This window comes from Podarcis liolepis (genome assembly GCF_965112155.1).
Source record: "Podarcis liolepis genome assembly, chromosome: 3".
Classification (NCBI taxonomy): domain Eukaryota; kingdom Metazoa; phylum Chordata; class Lepidosauria; order Squamata; family Lacertidae; genus Podarcis; species Podarcis liolepis.
Window position 1 is genome coordinate 8,259,639 of NC_139557.1, and position 20,999 is coordinate 8,280,637.

General features: G+C 44.9%; 1 protein-coding gene across 3 annotated transcripts in view; it reads left to right on the plus strand.

Moving 5' to 3' along the window:
- Positions 1 to 20,999, plus strand: part of SPRED2 (sprouty related EVH1 domain containing 2) — an 85,009-nt gene that overhangs the window by 26,002 nt on the left and 38,008 nt on the right. Inside the window, exon 1 of one of the 3 annotated variants that reach the window (XM_083495261.1) lies at positions 18,871 to 18,988. The exons of 1 other annotated variant lie outside the window; for it this stretch is intronic. In XM_083495261.1, coding sequence (XP_083351387.1) covers positions 18,972 to 18,988 — 17 coding nt within the window. In that variant the 5' untranslated portion in view covers positions 18,871 to 18,971. Of the gene's footprint in view, positions 1 to 18,870; positions 18,989 to 20,999 lie in introns of those variants that run through there. One more of the 3 variants, XM_083495262.1, reaches the window with a different exon arrangement.

Here is a 20,999-nt window from a genome sequence, read left to right on the forward strand (position 1 = left end):
CCTGGGAGATTGAAGTGTTCTCCTACTGGTTTCTCTGTTTTGTGATTCGTGCCCTTCAGTTATGGTGAACTAGAATTAGTGACAGCCAGTATGGCCAGTGGTTATGGGGTTTGTAGTCTGCAACATCTGAAGAGCTCCGTGCACCTGGTGTGTTCTTAGTTACTTGACAACCTTGTTACTGAAAAGGGCTTCCCGATCAGAGGTTATGATTGATAAGCAAGCTCTCATCTCTAAGTGCATTGTGTCAAGCGAACCACAGCCCTTCCCCAGTGCCTGCAGTGGATAAAGGAGCTAATTGTAGTGTCTCCCAGTATGTCCTGGGGGACAAGGCTTCAAGCATCTCTAGCAGATGTGTGTGTTAAAATTGATTCCTAAACACCTGTTCTATCCAGCAGCTTCTCCACAGCCATTAGTCAAGCCAATTCATGTTTTTGCAAGTTCTTAACTTGTATCTGTGTAGTTTTTTCATCTCGATGATGCGCTCATGTGTTCCAAAAGTCAGCACACTTGCTGTTCTAGAGGGATTATTCTTCCTCACTTTGAAAGTAGTTTGGAAAGCAGAAAAATGACTTGCTGCACCCATGTTTTAGAACCACACACACAAAAAGGTGAATACTGAACTCTGTGCATGTGCACTCACAATGGCACCATGTAAAGGGAGTTGTTCTTAGGCTTGGTTATGAGTGTGTTCTGTTTCACTTTGTGAAAAAAGGGCTTTCATGAAATGTCCTTTACTGCTCGAAAATCTGAAACTGTTCAGTCCTATGCAGTGATTGTGCCTAGGAATTCTGCATGTGTTTTCCCCTTCTACGCAGTTAGCAGCTTGCTTTCCTACATCTTCTGGTGCTTCTCCAATAGAGCAGGTTTTTTTAATTGGAAAAAAAAAATTCACGGTGAAATCTTTCATTTTAACGGTGTGTGAGAAATACAAGCAACACCGCCCTGGAATGGGAGTGTAGTTTATATAACGTTACACTGAAGCGTAAGGTTATACTGGCATACAGTTTATCAGAGGAGATAGGGAAGCCTGTGGTAACTTTACACTAAGTAGTTACATCCTAAGAATTTGACCTGTGGTCCAAGTTGCCTTAGTGAGAGGACTTGGCCAGCAGGGGTTGCAGGCTGTTGTGATAACCCAGGAATCCAAAGGCACCACTAAATGTGATGGGAAAAGTTCTTAACCTGCCGCTGGCCCGTGTGCAAAGGGCTACATAGAAAGTGCTTCGGTTTTATCTCTCTAAAATAAATAAGAGCAGTTGCATTTGTAGGCGAACTTTACACGCTTTCTCTAGGGCTGATAGTAAGCAGAGTATGTATAATTCAGCTCTGCATTCTGTTCTTGCCAATATTGTCTGTCTGTGTGTGTGTGTGTGTGTGTGTGTGTGTGTGTATTTGTTTCTGTTTATAATCAGCACTTTCATAAAGATACAGTGGTGCCTCGCAAGACGAAAAGAATCCGTTCTGTGATTCTCTTCGTCTAGCGGTTTTTCGTCTTGCGAAGCAAGCCCATTGAAGGATTAGCGGATTAGCGCTATTAGCGGCTTTTAGCGGCTTATCTGCTGATCGGATCAGCTGATAAGCGGCCTAGCGGCTTAGAAAAAGGGGGGGAGGGGAAAAAAACAGCAGGAACTTGCAAGACATTGTCGTCTTGCGAAGCAAGCCCATAGGAAAATCGTCTTGCGAAGCACCTCCAAAATGGAAAACTCTTTCGTCTAGCGAGTTTTCCGTCTTGCGAGGCATTCGTCTTGCGGGGCACCACTGTATATCATGGTGGTATGCATCACATAAGAATATGATATGCAGCACATCATTTTTAAAAGTAATTTTGTTGCGTGTCCTTGTTTCTCATTTTGATCCTTTTACATGGTTTGTATGTTTTGTGGTATTTTATGCCTTGAGACTTCCCATTATTTTTATTGATTACAGATTAGTAATCCTTTATTGTAATTGATAAGTGTAAACTACCAGTATGTAATTATTATTTGCTGATGTTTAATTTCACTGTTTCGGGACGCGGGTGGCGCTGTGGGTAAAACCTCAGCGCCTAGGACTTGCCGATCACATGGTCGGCGGTTCGAATCCCTGCGGTGGGGTGCGCTCCCGTTGCTCGGTCCCAGCGCCTGCCAACCTAGCAGTTCAAAAGCACCTTCAGGTGCAAGTAGATAAATAGGGACCGCTTACCAGCGGGAAGGTAAACGGCGTTCCGTGTGCTGCGCTGGCTCGCCAGATGCAGCTTGTCACGCTGGCCACGTGACCCAGAAGTGTCTGCAGACAGCGCTTGCTCCCGGCCTATAGAGTGAGATGAACGCACAACCCTAGAGTCTGGCAAGACTGACCCCTTCGGGCAGGGGTACCTTTACCTTTACCTAATTTCACTGTTTACTATTAGATTCGAATGGATTATTGAATATTGCTTTATTTGATATAAGTTGATTATTTCAAAGTTGTTGTGACGTTTGGTCTTGGATCAGATTGTTATTATTAATGTTTGATGTTTGATTGTGTGTTTATATGTGTTGGAAGGTGCCCAGAGTGTCTGGGGCAACCCAGCCAGATGGACGGGGGTTTATACTTAAAAATTATTATTATTAAGAATAAAATAAGTGAAAACCATCCATAAATGCAGTTTGGTCAAAAAATGAAAATTCATACCTGGTTCAATTGCTGGTTCTTTCCGTACCAATTATTTTAGAATTCTGTTCTCTAGTGTTAGCATAGTTACTACTGTCAAGAGCTGAGATATCTCTAAAACTATGCAAATACCACTTAGAAATCAACCTGGCCATTGCCAACACCCAAGCAACACTGGACACAGATAAGCCCCAATGGTGGAATCCAGCCATGGTCTGAGTCCTTCCTCTCCACCCCCTTTTAGCTGCTCTGGAGGGTGTGTGTGAAAAGGAACTGAAGGTTCCATGGCATGTGTGGGTAGACATAATTGGATGTTACCCCAAATCAATAACTTTTACAACAAAAAGAAGTAATAACGCAATCTCTGCTTCTCTCCTTTGCATTGTCTGCCAACAAACAGAGCAGAATCAGAGTACTTATAGTACTGCCTGGAGCAGTGGGGGCAAAACTCATCAATTTAAAGCAGTTTAAATGGTTAATCTTCTTTAAGAGGTTGGGGAATGTAGAGTAGACTCAAGTGCCTTGCTAACCAAACCAATTCAAAGTAGCATGAATCAAGAGTCAAAGAGGGGAGAGCGAATCTACATAGAAGAAATATATTGCAAAACTACGTGGAAAATTGAAATGTTTGGGTGGAGGGAATACCAGAAGGATTTATGGTGTTGGGTTATGGCGTTGTGAAGAACACAACCATAGCAGAATTATTTCCCATGTGTGGAATTCAACACTTACAATGACTTTTCCATATGACCTTATGGTGACAGAGGGACTCAGGAGCAGCTTCTGTTTCACCCATGGTACACTGCCAGGTGAAGCAACCATTGCAGTTTGGCCCTCATACTGATCTTGGACGATGTATCGATACATTGCCCAGACCTGCTGTCCTGGATTTAAACACCATGTATGTAACCACTTTTGTCTGGACTGGGAATGCCTGTGTGGCTTATCGTCAGTGATGGTTAGTTCCTGTTGGCAACAGCTGGTCATAGAAATCACCCATCCACCACAAGTACCTCATATCACTAGTTCTATAAGAATAATACTTGCATACAACACACTTTCATGGGTATTACGTCAGATCTGGTGTTGACTGAGTCTCTTATCAGTACAGATTATCCTTTCTGGATTATCAGCAGGAGTGGTTTACTTTGAGTCGAGTGGGGTTATAATGTCCCTAATTTTATTCTTCTTGGTGTATATGTAGAAATGGTATATGTATAATGGTGGTGATTTTTCATCACTTACATTAGGAATAGCCAACATGGCGCCCATCAGATGTTGTGGACTCCAGTTCCCATCTGCCCAAGACAGAATGGTGGGGGAGGATCAGAGTTGGGGGTCTGCAACATCTGAAGGACACCATGTTGAAGCCCCTTGACTTCTGTGATACCTAGATAAATCTTTGAGAAGTTCTGACTCTTATCATCTGTACAGTTAAAATGTTAAAGGTGAGCTTCAGTATTAAATGTGTCTTTGAGCTGGATGCTAGTGAGTGAGAAATTGAGCTGTAATGCTACGATATGTCTCCAGAACGTGGATTTCCATGACATTTCACTTCAGCCTAAGCATTCTGTTACTGAATGGTGGTGATGATGCCAGTGATAGAAACTGAGATATGAAAGCTAGCAGCTAAATGGCACCTTAAACCTAGGTTATGTGTGCAACAACGGAATATCTAGGCATGCATTTTTATTTTTTATTTTTTTAAATGGTTTTTATTGGTTTTTCAATATATACATCCTTTATGAAATATATCACGATAGCAATTTTCCATTTTTTTTCCTGCCCTCTTCCCCTGGACTTCCCTCATACGTCCACTTTGTTTTACTTCCAATTTATTCATCCTGCGTATTATTTCCCCAATTAATTCCTAATACATTTACATCTAATTTTTTATTATATACATTTGTGAATGTTTACTCAAACCCTGCCAGTGAGTCCAACTCTTCATGTTGTCTCTTCATATATATTGTAAATGGTTCCCATTCTCTTTTAAAGTCTTTGTTGCCCGTTTCATGTAATTTATCTGTTAATTTGCTAATTCTGCATATTCCATGAGTTTCTCTTGCCACTGTTCTTTCGTTGGGGTTTCTTCCAAGCTTGTGCTGGTAGAATTCTTGCCGCTGTTGTTGCGTGCTCTTGCTCTTTCCATCTCTGTAAAATTAGTCCATTTTCACCCCTTGATAAATTTCCAGGTTGGATCCTCTGCAAATGGCATATGTAATCCAAACTTGGTAAGTCAAATACAGGTTTGTCACACTTTGGAAGGAGATTTACCGTATTTTTCGCCCTATAGGACGCACTTTTTCCCCTCCAAAAATGAAGGGGAAATCTGGGTGCGTCCTATGGGGCGAATGCAGGCTTTCGCTGCAGCCTGGAGAGTGAGAGGGGTCGGTGCGCACCGACCCCTCTCGCTCTCCAGGCTTCAGGAAGCTCTGCGCAACCCTCGGGAGACCGGCTCCGAGGGTTGCGCAGAGCTGCCTGCAGTCCCTGCCTCAGCACAGCTCTGCGCGGCCATCGGGAGCGGGGCACTAAGTCCCGCCCCGCTCCGGATGGCGGCGCAGAGCTGCCTGCAGTCCCGGAATCAGCGCAGCTCTGCGCGGCCACCAGGAGCCGGGGGCGAAGCCCCGCCCTGCTCCCGATGGCCGTGCAGAGCTGCCTGCAGTTCCGGGACTGCAGGCAGATCTGCGCCACCATCCGGAGCGGGGCGCTAAGTCCCGCCCCGCTCCAGATGGCGGCGCAGAGCTGCGTGCAGTCCCGGGATCAGCGCAGCTCTGCACGGCCATCGGGAGCGGGGCGCTAAGTCCCGCCCCGCTCCGGATGGCAGTGCAGAGCTGCCTGCAGTCCCGGGATCAGCGCACTTCTCCCCATCGCCAGCCCCACAAGCTCGGGGGACAGCGGGGAGGCAGAGCGTGCCTTCCCACTGTTCCCCGACCTGGTTCTTCCAGCCCCGCACCTGGGGGGGGGGAATAATTTTTTTTCTTTATTTCCCCCCAAAAAAAACTAGGTGCGTCCTATGGGCCGGCGCGTCCTATGGGGTGCAAAATACGGTACCTGTCTCCGGTCTATTATTAGAATTAGGTTTGGATACTCCAACTTGTGTTGCCATCTCCAAAATGTACCTCGCTTGCCTGTTACAGGTGCTGCTGTAAATAGTATCTGACTCTTGTCTTGATATTCACTGTTTATGACATGGTTTGCAATTCCCCAAAACAGATGTGTCTAAAGTGGCAAAGTAGTTGAAGTCAAATAGAGCAGAACAATTTTTAAAAGTAAACTCTTCTAGCTTAGGGAAAAGCATTCCACTGAACCACCGCATGACACAATTTACACAGCTTTGGTTATAGCAGCAAGAGCCTCTGTTATCAAGAGACAGAAAAATGGCAACATGGGTTATTTACAAGATCAAAGGGAAAAGGCTCTTGGACTCAAAAGTCAGTGAATTTGCCGATCAGAACTGCCTGTGTGCCAATGAGCACTAGGGTATTACTGTCAGAAGACAGATTCAAAATTCAAAATGACCTTAACAAGTTGGAGAACTGGACCCAAGCTAACAACATGAATTTCAACAGGGACAAATGTAAGGCTCTTCACTTAGACAGGAAGATCTAGGGGCACAAGTATGAGATGAGGGACACCTGGCTTACTAGCAGGACAGGTGAAAAGAGTCTAAGGGTCTTGGTTGACCTCAAGCTTAACATGAGTCAACAGTGTGATGCAGCAGCAAAAAAAAGCCAATGCAATTCTGGGCTGCATCAACTGAAATAATAGTGTTCAGATCAAGGGAAGTAATAGTGTTGCTCTATTCTGCCTTGGTCAGAGCACACTGGAATACTGTGTCCAATTCTGGGCACCACAATTTAAGAAGGATGTTGACAAGCTGGAACGTGCACAGAGGAGGGCAACCAAGATGATCAAGGGTCTGGAAACCAAGCCAGGTTTAGCCTGGAAAAGAGGAGATGTGATAGCCATCTTCAAATATCTCAAGGGCTGTCACATGGAAGATGGAGCATGCTTGTATTCTCCTGCTCTGAGAGTAGGACGCGAACCAATGGCTTCAAGTTACAAGAAAGGAGAATCCGACTAAACGCACAGAAAAACTTTCTGACAGTAAGAGCTGTTTGACAGTGGAACAGTCTCCCTCGGAAGATGGTAGACTCTCCTTCCTTGGAGGCTTTTAAGCTGAGGTTGGATGGCCGTCTGTCATGGATGCTTTAGCTGACATTCTTGTATTGCGGGGGGGGGGAGGGGTGGATTAGATGATCCTTGGATCTTTTCCAACTCTATGATCCTATGATATGATTCTCTTACTCCCCCCTCAACAACAAGGGGGGGGGAGGCAAGACCATCCTGATAGTGTAACTGTGAGTAAAATTTTGTACAGTACGTCTCTTTACTACATTTTTTGGTCTTTAAGATGCCACAATAATTATTTGTTGGTTTGCTTTATGGACTCTTTCTTTCTTTGGAGATTAGTTGAGATTTGGACCTCAAATGATTGTGGCAATGTGACCTGGAGCATAAGGGACACGGGTGGCGCTGTGGTCTAAACCACTGAGCCTAGGACTTGCTGATCAGAAGGTCAGCGGTTCAGATCCCTGCGACGGGGTGAGCTCCCGTTGTTCGGTCCCTGCTCCTGCCCACCCAGCAGTTCGAAAGCACATCAAAGTGCAAGTAGATAAATAGGTACCACTCGGGTGGGAAGGTAAACGGCGTTTCCATGTGCTGCTCTGGTTTTGCCAGAAGCGGCTTAGTCATGCTGGCCACATGACCCAGAAGCTGTCTGCGGACAAACGCCGGCTCCCTTGGCCAGTAAAGCAACCCCAGAGTTGTCCGCGACTGGACCTAACGGTCAGGGGTCCCTTTACCTTTAACCTGGAGCATAAGAGACTGGTGAGAGGGCAAAAGGGGATCCACAGATTTTGTTTTGGCCTAGTAAAGGTAAAGGTAAAGGTACCCCTGCCCGAACGGGCCAGTCTTGCCAGACTCTGGGGTTTGTGCGCCCATCTCACATCTATAGGCCGGGGGCCAGCGCTGTCCGGAGACACTTCCGGGTCACGTGGCCAGCGTGACAAAGCTGCATCTGGCGAGCCAGCGCAGCACACGGAACGCCGTTTACCTTCCCGCTGGTAAGCGGTACCTATTTATCTACTTGCACCCGGGGGTGCTTTCGAACTGCTAGGTTGGCAGGCGCTGGGACCGAGAGGCGGGAGCGCACCCCGCCGCGGGGATTCGAACCGCCGACCTTTCGATCGGCAAGCCCTAGGCGCTGAGGCTTTTACCCACAGCGCCACCCGCGTCCCTAGTAGCCAGCTGTTATTTATGGTTGTCATAGATCTCTTCCCAAGAGTCATCTGCCATGGTCAGAGAACATGGAGGAGGGATTTGATCAAAAACACACTTGAACTTACTACTTCCCTGGAGCCTGGCAGGAAGCAAATGAGAATTTAGCAGTAGAAGTGAATATCTGATCCCTCCATCTGAGTTCTCTGCAGTTTGCAGAAAATTTGCTGGGATAGAGGGGATTTTCCTGATCACTTTGAACGATACTTATCTTTATCCGTCTTGCTTGGCATGCCATAAGTGATTAAAATGTTAAAGCAATAATGCAAAACTCGACAACTCCAAACATAACATCAATCATCTATGGGGAATAAACAGTCACAACTAAGCAAAAACTGCAGTTAAAATGCTTGAGTAACTGATTTTAAGGGCTTTTCTTTTAGTGTTAATGACAGTGCACATTTTTAATCCCCCCCAATTGTTTGATGTTTCAAATGCACGCTGACTGGCTGCAGCCCCATGCAGTTCATAATCTTGTTGAAAAATGCATGGTTTTCCTGGTGAGTGAAGATGCTCTTAGTCACTTGCAGAGAAGTCCCCAAAGCAGTTGTTTTTATGCTTGGAGGAGATAATGGCATATGGGGGGACGGGACTAGCTAGCCCTGTTCTTTCCTCCTGCAGGTGCTTCAGGTAGGCAAAAGTATTCAGGGACCACTGTACAAGGGGGCATGTGTAGGAAGGTGGACGATGTGAATGAGTAGAGCAGGCTTCTGCTTGGGCAATGAAACTCTCCCTCCTTCTCTTTTGTACTGCAGCTCCCATGCCCTCCTCAGTCTACTCTGGAGGTGTGGGTCTAATTCATCTGCGATGGGGAAGCCCCATCATAAGTAGAAGGGCGCTTGCACAACATTGAATTTCACCCTCAGTTGTTTTTTCGTTTAGAAATAAAAATAAAAATGGATGCTTTGGATAGATTTGTGGGCTCTTTGCCTTGTATCGTATAAAACAGCCAAAACAAGACCAGCGTTTTGGAAAAGGTGCAAAGAGAACAGCTTTAATAATGAATCCTTTTCTTTTCTTTTACTGTTACAGAAAAGCTTGCCAGCAGCATGTCTAGACATGATGTTTTGTAGCATCCCTCTGTACAGTATATAGTCAAATTTAAACAGTGCTGGGGCGTGTAATGAATTTCTGAGTGACTACTAAATTCCTCGCATGGTGCTTCAGGGCATGAACAAAGAAGCCAAAGGATGTTAATCTTGGAAGTGAGAGTAGTCTGCAAGTTGTCTTGGTTTAGAGATAACTCTTCTTAGTCCTGCTGGTACCCTTGATTATTCACCTGGTTATTCTTAAAAATTGTCCTCTTGTCTAAAGTTTGACATGAACTATAGTTCTATAGTAGGCATAGGCAGAGTCTGGCCCTCCAGATGTTTGGGACTACAATTCCCATCATCCCTGACCACTGGTCCTGTTAGCTAGGGATGATGGGAATTGTTGTCCCAAACATCTGGAGGGCCAGAGTTTGCCTATGCCTGGTCTATAGGGTACATAAAGGTGGCAGGATACACTGAGCTGCAAATGCTGCAGTAACTTGAAATCTGCCACCTTCTCCTCCTAAGAGTAAGCGCAGTGCTGCAAAGGAAAGGAACCTTAATCTTTCATTTATTTTATTTTTATTGGTGGTGTTATTTATTTATGGTGACTTCCAATGCGCTAGAAAGGGCATCATACAAAAGTACAGTGGTGCCCCGCAAGATGAATGCCTCGCAAGACGGAAAACTCGCTAGACGAAAGGGTTTTCCGTTTTGGAGGTGCTTCGCAAAACGAATCTCCTGTGGGCTTGCTTCGCAAGACGACAATGTCTTGCGAGTTCCTGCTGGTTTTTTTTCCTTCCCCCCCCCTTTTTCTAAGCCGCTTATCAGCTGATCCGATCAGCAGATAAGCCGCTAATAGCGCTAATCCGCTAATCCGTCAATGGGCTTGCTTTGCAAGACGAAAAAACCGCTAGACGAAGAGAATCACAGAACGGATTCTTTTCGTCTTGCGAGGCACCACTGTACAACCTAGGCAATGAAACAGGAATGAAATGAGTGGCAGAATTCACAACAGAATCACGGTTCCTAAAACTCCCACATTTTCGCAGTCTCTCCCCCCCCCCCTTTTCTCCTAAGGCACACAGAAGAAGACACAAGGGATCCTTTCTGCCCCACCAGTGCTTTCCCCAGGGGGAAATGGCTTTTCAGATGGATTGTGTTTAGTAGACGTCAGATGGTACCCCCAAGAGTTAGCTGACAGGCTATGTAAAATAAAGTAAAATAGTTCAGGCAAAACTAATTCCAGGGGCATGTTTGTGCCTGATACAGTGTCACTGCCAGTAGATGCAGAAAAAAATGTATAGGAGAGCTTTTGTATATTTACCTGAAAAGTGTTAATCATTAGTGGAAGGCAGGGGGGGTGGAATCCACATGCCAGCAGCTGTAGGAACAAGCAGGAACAACAGAGGCAGAAGCTGGGCATTAGATTTGTTTGTGCAGTTTGCTAGGAATGCCCTAGTTCAGGTCTTGCCTCCCACATGAACTCTCTGCATGGTCAGAGACAAGCTGCTCCCTTTTTAGCCTTACCTTTGTTACGGCTAAAATCTGGGTGCGGGGCTACTCTGCCACCCAGCTCGTCGGACTAGGTCTGATCGGCAAGCCCTAGGCTCTGTGGTTTAACCCACAGCACCACCCGCGTCCCCCACACCAGAGGTACTACTCCCCTAACATACAATTTAAAGAAATCCCTCAATACTCAGCTCTTGTGATCCTAGCTACGATCACAATATTGATTTCAATGGAATTTCCAAATATGTGGTCTTAAGATTAGGGCATCATTGTACAGTGGTACCTCCGGCTGCGGACGGGATCCGTTCCACAGGTCCGGTCGAATCCCGAGGTTTCCGCAACCTGAAGACTGCTTCTGTGCATGTGTGCGCAATGAAACCTGGTAAAATACTTCAGGGTTTGCCGCGCACATTATGTAAACAGAAGTGCGACTATATATCATAGGATCCAAATTCAATCAATCACTGATTTTATTTATGCTTCGGTCTCTTTAATCCCCAATGTCAGTTTCTTAAATTTGGATTTGGGGTGGGTTTATGGGAGCAGCACTGGATGTTGCAAATCTTATTTTGAAGCCTTGGGATTCTGAACATGTAGCTTCTAGTTTAAATTGTATCATTTATTTATTATTCTGTACATTAGTGCTGTACATTGAAGCATTCAGTTGCACACATGGACTTCACAATTTATTCTTTTCATTACCTTGATGCTTGTGTGAGGATTTTTTTTAGCTGCCATAGGCTAGATCTTGCATTTTATTGCTGGAAACTGCTTTAATTGTTAAAACCCATCACGTTATAGCTGATCTGCTTTACCATAAAGACTGAAGTTTAATGTTTCCACCTTTATTTTTTATAAAGTGTGTTATCTCTGCCTTGGTTATTAGATGAGGGAAAGTGGAGTATCTTTTGGGTTAGGCCAACATAAAGTTCACTCCTAACTTTAAGATGTTAAGTTTTTGAAAGCCCTCCCCAGAACAATTCTAGGAGTACAGAATCAAAATTGCTTTTCAACAACCTTGGTAAATCAGTGCATAAAATTGTGTTTCTTTCTTTTTAACCTGGTAAAAGTTGGGTGTTGTAGAACCCACACCTTAAATTCAGCTCCTGAGAGATGTACCGCATTTTTCGCCCCATAGGACGCACCTAGTTTTTTGGGGGGAAATAAAGGGGGGGATTTTTCCCCCAGGTGCGGGGCTGGGGCGGGGGAAGCCCGAGCTTCCCCCGACCCCAGCCCCCAGAACAGGCTGCTGTCTGCAAGCTGTGGGAGAGCTGCGCGAAGCCCGAAGCTTGGGGTGTGCTGAGCTCAGCGCGCCCCAAGCTTCTGGGTGCCGGGCAAGCTCTCCACTAGCCGTGGGAGAGCTTCGTCTCCCACGGCTAGCAGATAGCTTCCTGAAGCCTGGAGAGTGAGAGGGGTCGGTGCGCACTGACCCCCCTCGCTCTCCAGGCTTCAGCGAAAGCCTGCATTCGCCCCATAGGGCGCACACACATTTCCCCTTCATTTTTGGAGGGGGGAAAGTGCGTCCTATAGGGCGAAAAATACGGTACTTCCACCTGTGAACCTACTGAAGGGAGCAAAGGGTGCTGACTGGGTACTGCGAATTTGCCAGTGTTAATACACACACACACACAAATGTTACCTACATTGATTAGCTGATAGGACTGGTGCTCAAAACTGGTACTGGAGATAACACTTTATGGAATCTGGCTTCACAAAAAGCCGCCTTATATTTTTATACGTAGGTTTTGTAATGGTGTCACTAGGTTTTCTCTGACAGATCAGCTTCCTACATAACCACAGTGACTGAGACGTTCTACTTCAGTTTCTAGGTAAAAAGATGACCTCTAAGTATTATTCCCTAATCTATGGCATTTATCATCTGAAGTATTATTAGACTATTATTTTTAGGTTTCTCTTTCATATACCTGACTGTTCCACTTTCCTGAAACCTTACCTATGATTTGCATTTTCAAAAAGGCTATTAAAAGTGAACCCACTCTTAGAGCTGGCTGAAATCCGGGTACTTAGCTTTTTACATTCAAAGGGGACATTCATCCAGATTGATTCATGGTGCCCAGGAAATGCTAAAGTTTCTGCCTATTTATATACCTGATTTGTTTCAAGAGATAAATTTCTTTACTTAGAAAAACTAGGAAGAGAGGCAATTGGATATACTGTGGCTGTTGTTGTTTAGTTGTTTAGTCGTGTCCGACTCTTCGTGACTCCATGGACCAGAGCATGCCAGGCACACCTGTCTTCCACTGCCTCCCGCAGTTTGGTCAAATTCATGCTGGTAGCTTCAAGAACACTGTCCAACCATCTCATCCTCTGTCGTCCCCTTCTCCTTGTGCCCTCCATCTTTCCCAACATCAGGGTCCTTTCCAGGAAGTCTTCTCTTCTCATGAGGTGGCCAAAGTATTGGAGCCTCAGCTTCAGGATCTGTCCTTCCAGTGAGCACTCAGGGATGATTTCCTTATGCAGTGGTTCCTCGGGTTAAGTACAGTGGTGCCCCGCAAGACGAATGCCTCGCAAGACGGAAAACTCGCTAGACAAAAGAGTTTTCCGTTTTGGAGGTGCTTCGCAAAACAAATCTCCTATGGGCTTGCTTCGCAAGACGAAAATGTCTTGCGAGTTCCTGCGGGGTTTTTCCCCTCCCCCCCTTTTTCTAAGCTGCTAAGCCGCTTATCAGCTGATCCGATAAGCCACTAAAAGCCGCTAATAGCGCTAATCCGCTAATCCGTCAATGGGCTTGCTTCGCAAGACGAAAAAACCGCTAGACGAAGAGAATCACAGAACGGATTCTTTTCGTCTTGCGAGGCACCACTGTACTTAATTCGTTCCGGAGGTCCATTCTTAAGCTGAAACTGTTCTTAACCTGAAGCACCACTTAGCTAAAGGGGCCTCCCGCTGCTGCCGCACCGCCAGAGCACAATTTCTGTTCTCATCCTGAAGCAAAGTTCTTAACCTGAGGTAATATTTCTGGGTTAGCGAAGTATGTAACCTGAAGCGTTGCCTGTTGTGTGCCTGTTACATAATTTTGCAGTCAGGTTAGATAGCAAAAAATGGGGCGAATGAAGACCAAGGTTTACACATAAGAAGCAGCCAAACAGGTTTCAAGTGGGTCCAGGAGTGCCCCAAACAATTCTAACATTATTGGACATCCAAAGATTGTAACAGATAGGTGTGCTATGACCAGAAAGTATGAATAAACCGTATGCATGCAGAGCAAATGGTTCTCAACCACTCACCCAAAACGAACAATCCAAGTTACAGGTCAAAATTACCTGTGTATGTACAGGAGAAATTCTAGAAAGCTCCTGCCTATTTTGCAGATTAGAGAGACAAGCTTCAAGGGAAATTATGAATTCATGTTAGAGAGTTCAAATTCAAATGCAAGCTCCCCTTCGCTACTTCTCCTTTTGCAACGGATGCAACACAGTCACAGGACGCCTATAAATGCACATAGAAACTCTGCCTCCATGCATGATGTCAGAAAGACAAGAGACTCGCTTCCTCATTCAAGCAACACAGCCAAGAGGAGCAGATAAGGAGACAGACATGTAGAGATGTATGAGAGGTACTAATATAGGAACCACCACCCGAATTTAAGGGAGGAAGAAGACTCAGAAAGGTACAAGAAAAAGAATCAACACACATACCTGTCTCCTCCTAGAACTGCTAGCACATTTGCAAAGCTTAAGCAGGGTTGGGAATATGGGAATTGTATTGTTGTATTGCTATCTTGTTTTTAACACTTGATTGGAAGCCACCCAGAGTGGCTGGGGAAACTCAACCAGATGGGCGGGGTATAAATAATAAATTATTATTATTGTAGTCGCAAAACATCTGGAGGGCCGAGGTTGAGGAAGCCTAGATGACTCTCGGGTACCTCCCAACTCTTCAGTTTTATGAGTCTATCATGCCTTTCTTTTGATCCGTTTAAAGTTGTCGTATTTTTCGCTCTATAAGACGCACCAGACCACAAGACGCACCTAGTTTTTGGAGGAGGAAAACAAGGGGAAAAAATTCCGAATCTCAGAAGCCAGAACAGCAATAGGGGTCGCTGCGCAGTGAAAGCAGCAATCCCTCTTGCTGTTCTGGCTTCTGGGATAGCTGCGCAGCCTGCATTCGCTCCATAAGACGCACACACATTTCCCTTTACTTTTTAGGAGGGGAAAAGTGAGTCTTATAGAGCAAAAAAGACGGTAGTTTAAGATCCCAAAGCTGGTAGCCATAGTTTTCCCGTTCAGATGGGAAGATATGGTTAATTAAATACTTCCTGTGCATTGTGAAGGGGGGAAAAAGAGTTTGTGCTAATCTCTCCTTAAGTCAAGATATGATCCAAACAATGCTGTGTCGATATTACATGCAGGACAACAGGGATGGCTTGGCTTTTTGGTTTGAGGTGTCTGTTGAGAAATCATGGGAAGTTTTGCCAACAATGATGGCTTAAGCTGTTGCTGGTTCACATCCCTTGCACCAGGCATGTCCAGAGTCCGTTTCGGGGGCTGTTTCGGGCATTTTTAAATTTTCTCTTGTCTTAAGATCATTGTTGGGAGGCTTCAGGAGCTGCCAGAAATTCCTTCAGGGGACTGTATACAACAAGCACCCTGGCCATCCTGGGTTAAATAATTGTTTTATGAAGGATGAAGACCACTAAGAGCTTCAGGAAACTAAACTTCTACTGTATGTTATGAAATGCACAACAACACAAAACCAAACCAGTTCCTCCTCATTGTTCCAACTTAGTAATTCCTCTACTGCAGGCATGTCCAGAGTCCGTTTCGGGGGCCTAATCTGGCCCGCTTGTCAGTTTAATCTGGCCCCTGTGGCAGTTTATTTCCTGGGATAAAACCCTAAAAAACCCTCAACTACTTCAATCCTAAAAGAAGCTCAACAACTTCAATCCTAAAAAAAGGTCAACAAGTTTGGTCGGCCTTCACGGCTCTTCACTTCATCAAATCCAGCCCTCTTTGAAAAAAGTGTGGACACCACTTGCTTTATATCAATTAAATCATATAATATATGCCTGAAGACTCCACGTATTCCATTCTGGTGGGGCAACTCATGGGCATTTTGCCTCCTTTTACCCATTGGATTATTCTGCCCATCATGGATCTGTGGAAGATTTTCCTTTTCTTTTGCCTCTTTTGAAACAGAGGCAGCTTTCATATTGTCACTGAGGGGTTTTTTTTTGGGGGGGGGGTTTCAATAACATACTGGCAAATTCAGGTTGTAGAATTAAAGTGGATTTGGTGCTTTTGCACAACAAACCTGTTTCTCTCTCCCCACCCCCCCACCCCCCTTCAAACAACTTGACTTCTTGCAGTTAGGAAAGTGACAGGAAAATGCACTGGGAAGTGTGGGGTGAGAATTCTTTGTTGTAATATTGTGTAACCTCCCTTCCAAGAAAATTGGAGTGAATGCCCAAGAAACAGCCGATGTGCAGACAAATCAGGATGAATGTTCAGTAAACAGATCTGTCTGGAAGCAAACCAGAGTGTGAAAAGCTTGTCTTGTCTTTGGTTTGTTTTCAAGTACACTCCCTGCCTGCCTCAGGATGATAAACAGGCATGTTATGGTGTTTTTAATCTCTCTTAGGGAAGGAAGTACGCTTTTAAATAAACATCAGATACCTTTCCATTTCTGCTATCTTGAATGAAAATGAAATCTTTAAAATACCTTGCTGTTTGTGTGTGTGTCACACTGTGCTCTTGAAACGGTTTCAAAGGTACTTCATAATTTCCCCCTTTCTCGCCTTGAAAAATCCAAGTGAATTAAAAGCAATTAGAGCTTCAAAGCCAGCTATATTTAAAAATAGTAGCATTTTTGTGAATGTTTCTTCAATAGAGTCCTTCGCCTATTGGAAACAGCAAGGCTGGATCTCTTCCAGCCTTCTCCTATATTATTTGATAACTTAGTTGTGACTAACGCCTTTAACATACTCTGAATATTTAGATAAATGCTGCTTTTTAATTTTAAAAAGAGCACTCTGTGCTCCTTTTGATCTGACTCACTTATCCCTTTCATCAACGCCTGCCGTCCTCTTCGCAAACCACTTCTGCTACTGAGCTTTGTCATCTGTAGGCTGCACAGTTAATACAGGATTGATCAAAACTGGGTGGTTGTGATGCATAGCTAGATTTACATAAGCCTGCAGAAGTATCTGCCTTGTTTCAGGCTTCTCTCGGCTGTCAAAATCTAGAGAATTCTAGTTCCACACTCTTCATAGAATCATAGAGTTGGAAGAGACCACAAGGGCCATCGAGTCCAACCCCCTGCCAAGCAGGAAACACCATCAGAGCACTCCTGACATATGGTTGTCAAGCCTCTGCTTAAAGACCTCCAAAGTAGGAGACTCCACCACACTCCTTGGCAGCAAATTCCACTGTCGAACAGCTCTTACTGTCAGGAAGTTCTTCCTAATGTTTAGGTGGAATCTTCTTTCTTGTAGTTTGGATCCATTGCTCCGTGTCCGCTTCTCTGGAGCAGCAGAAAACAACCTTTCTCCCTCCTCTATGTGACATCCTTTTATATATTGGAACATGGCTATCATATCACCCCTTAACCTCCTCTTCTCCAGGCTAAACATGCCCAGCTCCCTTAGCCGTTCCTCATAAGGCATCGTTTCCAGGCCTTTGACCATTTTGGTTGCCCTCCTCTGGACACGTTCCAGTTTGTCAGTGTCCTTCTGGAACTGTGGTGCCCAGAACTGGACACAGTACTCCAGGTGAGGTCTGACCAGAGCAGAATACAGTATACAGTGGCACTATTTTTTTGGCACATTATGTTTTTTCCCCCTCTACATACCTCTTAACTGTCCCTCCAGGTGATTCCAGTGGCTGGTCCCAACATGTGGAATTGGGGGGGGGGGTCCACCTGCTCCTGCTCTCTGATTGTTATGTAGCCTCCCCTTCTCTTAGGGAGAGGCTTGTCCTGTTCCTCTGCAGCTTCTCTTTTGTAGGAAGTTTGTGCTAACATCCAGTTTTGACTTGCTTATAGGGGAGCTTCAGTTGTGGTTTGCTGGCCCCAGCCTTGGTAGCCCTTGCACTTGGAAATGCAAGTGTGCAAATGCAGGTGAGCGCTTGTGCGGTAGAACTATAATACTCCCATAACTTCCCCCCTCTACCTCTCCCCCCCCCCCACCGCCATGTTTAAATCAGTTGGGCTCCAAAACCAGAAATATTCTTAACTTCTGGCAGGAAAGGGGTTTTAAAATGAGAATTGGTGAGTGCAGAAGGGGTTAAACGCCCCCTTCTCCCCATGCCAGTTCCCCAATACAAATGACCCCTATGCCCCTCCCCCCAATGTTTGTTGGGCCTTGGCAATTGATGCTTCCCTATGAAGGACGTGTCTTATAACATGGGTAGGCAAACTAAGGCCCAGGGGCCGGATCTGGCCCAATCCCCTTCTAAATCCAGCCCACGGATGGTCCAGGAATCAGCGTGTTTTTACATGAGTAAAAAGTGTGCTTTCATTTAAAATGCATCTCTGGGTTACTTGTGGGGCATAGGAATTCGTTCATTTTTATTTTTATTTTCAGAATATAGTCCGGCCCCCCACAAGGTCTGGGGGAAGGTGGACCAGCCCCCTGCTGGAAAAGTTTGCTGACCCCTGTAAGCCCCAAGTGATCAGCCAGATGGGACCAATATGTAGTTCCATAATGACCAACACCAAATCACGAATGGGAGGAAGAAAATAAAAATATATAATGGAATTAAGTATTTATTACAATGACATTGTGATAAATATTTCAGGGGATTTTAAGGACATATGTTCTTTTATCAGGGGAAGCTATTTTTAACAGATTCCGTCCATAAGCCACAATGCAAGGCTCTTGCTAACTTCTCAGCGGTGCAGTGGGCTGCCTCGCATGGCTCTGTGGCATGTGTTTCACTGGGTTGGTCACTGTTTTGTGCAGCTGCGGTCCACTCCCCCAGATGTACATTGCACCAAATCGGAGTAGCACCAGCCCCTAGCATCCTTAGCGGTCCTGAGTAAAATGTTTGTGTTTCAGCTTTTAACCTCCTCGCATCGGAAGCAGTGCTGAGACATTCAGTTGGTTCAGGGCATTGCAAGGGTGGTTGTTCAGTGGTGAGGGCAGGATATAAATGGGAACAGCAGGATGCTGCTGTTGGTTTTTAAAACAACACCAACGGAGAAGGTGGAAGAGTAAAGGTGGAAGTGTTTGGTCAGTTTTTGGTTTAATTCACTGTGGGAATGCTGAAACATGAGGAACTACGCAACTGGCCTATAAAATGCAGAATAGTCCTCTGATGACTCATCTAGTACAATGCAGTATATTTGTCAAGGAGACTGAATCATGCAAGGGGGGGGAGCCACTTTTCTACTAACCAGCTGGTATTCGAGTCAGCAAAGCAATCCATTTTATCGTATGGTTTATTGTGGCAATAATGGTAAAAACTGCACGCGGGGTTATAAAATGTAGAGGAAATGGCATCTGTCGGCAGGTACGTGTCTTCCTCTTTTAGATGCTGTGTCTGCCTGGGCTCAGGTAGCCGGATTTTTCCTCTTTCCATGGTTTCTAGTCTCCCTTTTTAAAAACAAGTCTGTAAATTCTGCAGTGGTCTGTTGTGGAAAGAAGGCACATTTTAATGGCTTACGTTTAAGATGTTTCACTGAGGAGAGTAACTTGTTCTTACATGACCCTTTTGGACTGAAATGTGGAGTTTTTTTGGGGGGGGGGAGGGATGAAGGCTACCTGTTCATGAACTGAGTGACAGGGCAGAAAGGGAACTGGATTTTGAATGGCAAAGCATATCATTGGGGACTGCGGCTCTTATCTATATGAGTTGGCAGGTGACTAACATTCCTTGAAGGATGAGTGTATCTATCATAGCTGATTTGAGTTGTGATAAATAGACTTTAACCAACGGTGTATGCAGTAATAACAGAGGGCTCTTGCCCTGGGGAGGATTTCCCTCTCACCAAATTCAAGAGGGACAATTTCTTTTATGCTTCACAAAATGCTGTATTGCTATTTATTTTTGTCTGTATTTGCTTTATGCAGCATTAAAAAAACAAAAACAAACCAGGGATGGAAAAAAGAGAAATTCAACCTCAGGTAGAGGTACATTTATGGAAGTCTGTGGGGACACTTACATTTTGCCAGTGGCCTGGTGGTGCAGCTTGGTGATCCAGTAATCCAACTGTTCTATTTATAGCTATGCCTGTAAAGAACAACAAAGCCTAGGGGTCGGGCCAGTTTTGCTGATAGATGTGCTTAGCATCACAGCTTAAGCTAATGGTCCCTAAAGGTAAAGGACCCCTGACAGTAAAGTACAGTCGCGAACAACTCTGGGGTTGCAGTGCTCATCTCGCTTTACTGGCCGAGGGAGCCAACGTTTGTCTGCAGACACTTTATCTGGGTTATGTGGCCAGCGTGACTAAGCCGCTTCTGGCGAAACCAGAGCAGCGCACGGAAACACCGTTTACCTTCCCATCGGAGCGGTGCCTATTTATCTATTTGCACTTTGATGTGCTTTCGAACTGCTAGGTTGGCAGGAGCTGGGACTGAGCAACGGGAGCTCACCCCGTTGCGGGGATTTGAACCGCCGACCTTCTGATCGGCAAGCCCTAGGCTTAGTGGTTAGAGCACAGCACCACCATGTCCCAGTTGTCCCTAGGTCCCCTTCAAAGCCCCTCCAAAACTTTAAGCAGGCTTCACCAGAAAAAGCTCATCTTCCAACAGAGCCCATCTTCCTATCATTTCCGTATCTGTGGAATATTTTGCCAAAAGACAGAAGTGAATTTTGATAGAGAAATGTTACAGATAGGTAGCCGTGTTGGTCTGCCATAGTCAAAACAAAAAAATTCCTTCCAGTAGCACCTTAAAGACCAACTAAGTTAGTTCTTGGTATGAGCTTTCGTGTGCAAGCACACTTCTTCAGATATCTGAAGAAGTGTGCTTGCACACGAAAGCTCATACCAAGAACTAACTTAGTTGGTCTTTAAGGTGCTACTGGAAGGAATTTTTTTGTTTTGATAGAGAAATGTTATTGAATAAATGCTTTCCCTTTTGTATTAATTTGATAACAACAACAAAATGCAGACATAACAGGAGCAAAGAAAACACAATAATAAAAAATGTTAATCATAAGGCATCACAGCCTGGCAATACTTGTATTAATGAACTGTAGCCATAGCACATGTGACCATGCTATCTACAGGGAGACTTGTCTGGGGAGTTTTAGAAGAAACAGGAAGAATAGTAGTTGTCTAACGACAAGGTTATCTTGATTTTTAAAAATGACATACATCATCTGTATGTCTTTTTTTTCTTTTTTTATTAAGTAACAAATAATTCTCTGAGGACTGTTTTCAGCCGTGGATGCAATTGTAGAAGAATTATCAATTCATTAAAATTCCCGCTTCTGTGTGTTCCCTCTCTCAATATGACACCTAGTTATTTTATTAAAAGCAATTGTACCCCACACTCTGCGCATCTTACAGTATTTGAAA